Raw genomic sequence first — 3,456 nt, forward strand, 5'->3', positions numbered from 1 at the left:
TAATAATAATAATAATAATAATAATAATAATAATAATAATAATAATAATAATATTTATAATAATAATAACTAACAATAACAATAATAATAATAATGGGCTGCGAAGAAGAAGAAGAAGAAGAGCAACAACAACAACAACAACAACTACAACAACAACAGCAACAACAACGGTAGCAATAATAATAACTTAATAGTTATAATAATAATAAAAATAAAAAAATAAATAATAATAATAATAATAATAATAATAATAATAATAATAATAATAGTAGTAATAATAATAATAATAATAATAATAATAATAATAATAATAATAATAATAATAATAATTCTTATAATTTTAATAATAATAAAAATTAATAACTAATAAAAATATTGGTAGTTATTACTATTATTACAATTATTATTACGACTATAAGCATTGCTAGCAGGGTACATAACTTTGGCTGTCGGAACGTACCTATCGTGGTGTAGACGCTGAGCGAATACATGAGGGCGGCGCTGAAGGACCACGCCTGGATAGGAAGCACGCCACGGTAACCCCTCGCCTTCACCAGGGGCACCACGTCTCCCTGGAAGTCCTCCAGGGTCCTCGTCACCTCCACCCGCCACTGGCTCTGCTCCAGGATGTTGAGTCTCGCAGTTATGTTCCAGAGTCTCCTGACGGTGTCCTCCCGCAGGCGGAAGGCAGCCTCTTCGGGAGACGCATCGCCGTATTCCCCCTCGATGGCGCGGAAGGCGAAGGCTCCCATGATGTTGTATGCCACCACCAAGCCACACACTCCTACCTGCGGCCCCGCCCCGGGACATGGGGTCAGCGATGCAAAGGCAACAAAAAATCATAAGAATTTCACTCATGCAGCTGTTAATAAGGCGACAAACGTTACCTGCGTGAATAGGAAGGCGATGAGGCGTCGGCACAGGTCCTTCACCAAGTGGACGAAGGTAACCCGGCGCCGTACCCGCGTCCCGTCCGCTCGCTGACTCCGCTGCTGCCGCTCATAGACCATGCGCGCGTAGGCGGTCTGCATGGTGGCTGTGGTGGGCCTTCCTTCCTCTCAAGAACTTCGACGAAATTCTTTACTTGTTTACTGCATTTCTTACACCATCTATATCATGATGCAGCTCCAGCTCGGGACTTTTTGGCTCCCGAGATTCACGAGCAATTAGCTTCATCATCTTCTACACCGCCAAGTCTCCAGCGGCACCGAGCACATCACTGTGCATCCTCACTGGGCTCATTGTAATAACGAAGAGCACTCGAAAGTACGTAAGTACATTTTCATGTTTTCAAACTCAACCAAAGACAATTCACCGACGGAAGACCATCATGTACTTTTGCACAATTATTTCCACCCTGTGCTTATTACACTGAAATACGAGGTCTCCAGTTCCACGAGAGTCTCACGTTACAGTCTCGTTGGCCACCTCCTCTCCTCACCGCAGTCGCCCGCTCACTATAATATGCCTCTCCCGCATCCCTCGGCCCAGCCCCGCCGCGCGCCGCTCTTTTAACAAACACTCCCCTCCACGTCCACCTTTTCCTCGTAGCCATACCTACTCGACCACATCACACCATCTATAGGCTTTTTATCTTTTTTAGTCTATAAGAGTATTGTATTGCATATTGTGTTAATAATATCCAAGCACTAGGCAACCAGTATCATATACTCATAAGCTTGAAACGGTAAAGTTAAGGAGAGAAATGAATGTCATATCAATACTATACAGAAGAGATTGGGGAAGGACGACATTTATGATAAGACCAAACAGGGCTTTTGGTCCTAACTAGATGACTGTCCGTAAACATAAGTGAAACGACATCTTAATGGTCACCAATATGTGTAGACATTATGACAAGTGATGAAAGGTGATGAAGGAAACACGGGCTAAGGAACGACACTTATCGACGGGCTGCTACAGAAATTAAAGAGTGAACGACAATATTCAATTCACGGTGGAAATGGAAAAAGACAAACAATTCCCGTTTCTGGACACACTGATAATAAGATCGGGAAGCACCGTAAAATTCAAAGTGTACAGGAAACCCATAAAATAAAAACGACTTCATCAATACCTCAGCGCTCATAGCAAGAGAACAAAAACGGGTGTAAATAGGCTTTTTCCTGAAAGCGCTACAAATCTGCAGCCCCGAATTCCTTTCTGAGGAATTAGAATATATAAATAAAAACTTTCACTAAGCCAGGCTACCCCAAAGGTCTTCTTTACATCGCAGAAGAAAAAGCTCGCAAGATCATCCGCTGCAAACAACAAAATGACAACACAAGATACCTGGTGGTGCCGCACTCGGACCTGACAGACAACCTCAGGAGAACTCTATTCGGTACAAACATACAAGTTGTGACAACCGCGGGCAAAAAGGTAAAAGACTTAGTGATCAAGAAGGCCGAGGTCACCAAGAATAATAAGAGCACTGTATACGAGATCCCCTGCAGCGGTTGCGACAACAAATATTACGGGGAAACCAGCAGGGGTCTCGCAACAAGACTGAAAGAGCACAAAGCTGACCTTAAACACCACCGGGAAAAAGTGCTCTAGTAAACCATGTAGACGAAGAAGGTCACCTGCCGAAGTGGAACGAGGCTAAAATTCTAAAAGAAAACATCTCAAGACAACACAGGAAGGCCTATGAATCTATTTTCATCACCCTCAATAAAAAGAACAATAACATACGAACAGGCGACGTAGTGTGGGCGGAAGCAGCAGCACATGTGGCCGTCAAGGACCAGAGAAGGAGTGGCGGATAGTGAGGTCCGAGTCAGGCAACACCCTCCAAGCATCCCAGGGGAGCCCTCATTTTTGTATATAAGACAGCTTACCCATGTATAAATCTTATTCCTCTGAAGAAGCCCACTAAGGCGAAACTAGTCAGGAATAAACACTCGTTCCCTAGCCCGTGTTTCCTTCACCACCTTTCATGCACTGGTCATCAATATGTTGCATTTCAGCCATAGACAAAATAAAAGCAGTAGAACTTTTTTTTTTTAAAGAAAAAAATATTTTACAAATGTCACTTTCCCATTATAATGGTTTTCTTTTTCATTCTTCAAATACTTGAAAATATCCTTAATGCAAAAAATTGGCCTTTTAGAGGTTTTTCAAACAACACAGATTGTAATAGCATTTATAGTTAAGGCGGAGTAGGAGTTGAAAGCAGAAAATCCAATTTTCGAGATAACGGCTGTCGAAGATTTTTTTCCACATTCTCGGTGTTGTGCCACTTGTATCCTTGTGATTGACATGAAGCTTTCACATGCAGTTGCCTGTGACCACCTATCAACCCGGACTCTAGATTCTAGGATTAAAGATGAGCTCCGGGAGGGCAGCATGAGCCAATGCAAGATGGCGCCACTATAAACACTCGCCTGCGCCAGAACGGGCTGGGCCGACCATCAGGACCCACCGGGAAGAAGCCTTGGACCGACCATCAGGATC

The 3,456-nt window shown here is 42.9% G+C and overlaps 1 protein-coding gene across 1 annotated transcript; it reads right to left on the reverse strand.

Moving 5' to 3' along the window:
- Positions 1–356: 356 nt before the first annotated feature.
- LOC126989171 (uncharacterized) lies at positions 357–1,686 on the reverse strand. Its single transcript, XM_050847724.1, has 2 exons — positions 888–1,686; positions 357–788 (listed from the first exon to the last, which is right to left on the reverse strand). Exons 1-2 carry the CDS (start codon positions 1,029–1,031, stop codon positions 357–359), a joined length of 576 nt encoding a protein of 191 aa, XP_050703681.1. The 5' UTR covers positions 1,032–1,686.
- Positions 1,687–3,456: the final 1,770 nt, after the last annotated feature.

This window comes from Eriocheir sinensis, unplaced genomic scaffold (genome assembly GCF_024679095.1).
Source record: "Eriocheir sinensis breed Jianghai 21 unplaced genomic scaffold, ASM2467909v1 Scaffold1086, whole genome shotgun sequence".
Taxonomy (NCBI): Eukaryota; Metazoa; Arthropoda; class Malacostraca; order Decapoda; family Varunidae; genus Eriocheir; species Eriocheir sinensis.

Bases quoted from the DNA above. Each gene is read 5' to 3' on its own strand.
- LOC126989171 (XM_050847724.1), bottom strand. From the start codon at position 1,031: ATGCAGACCGCCTACGCGCGCATGGTCTATGAGCGGCAGCAGCGGAGT. The intron at 789-887 runs GTAACGTTTGTC...GCGGGGCCGCAG, and splicing joins TCGCCTTCCTATTCACGCAG to GTAGGAGTGTGTGGCTTGGT.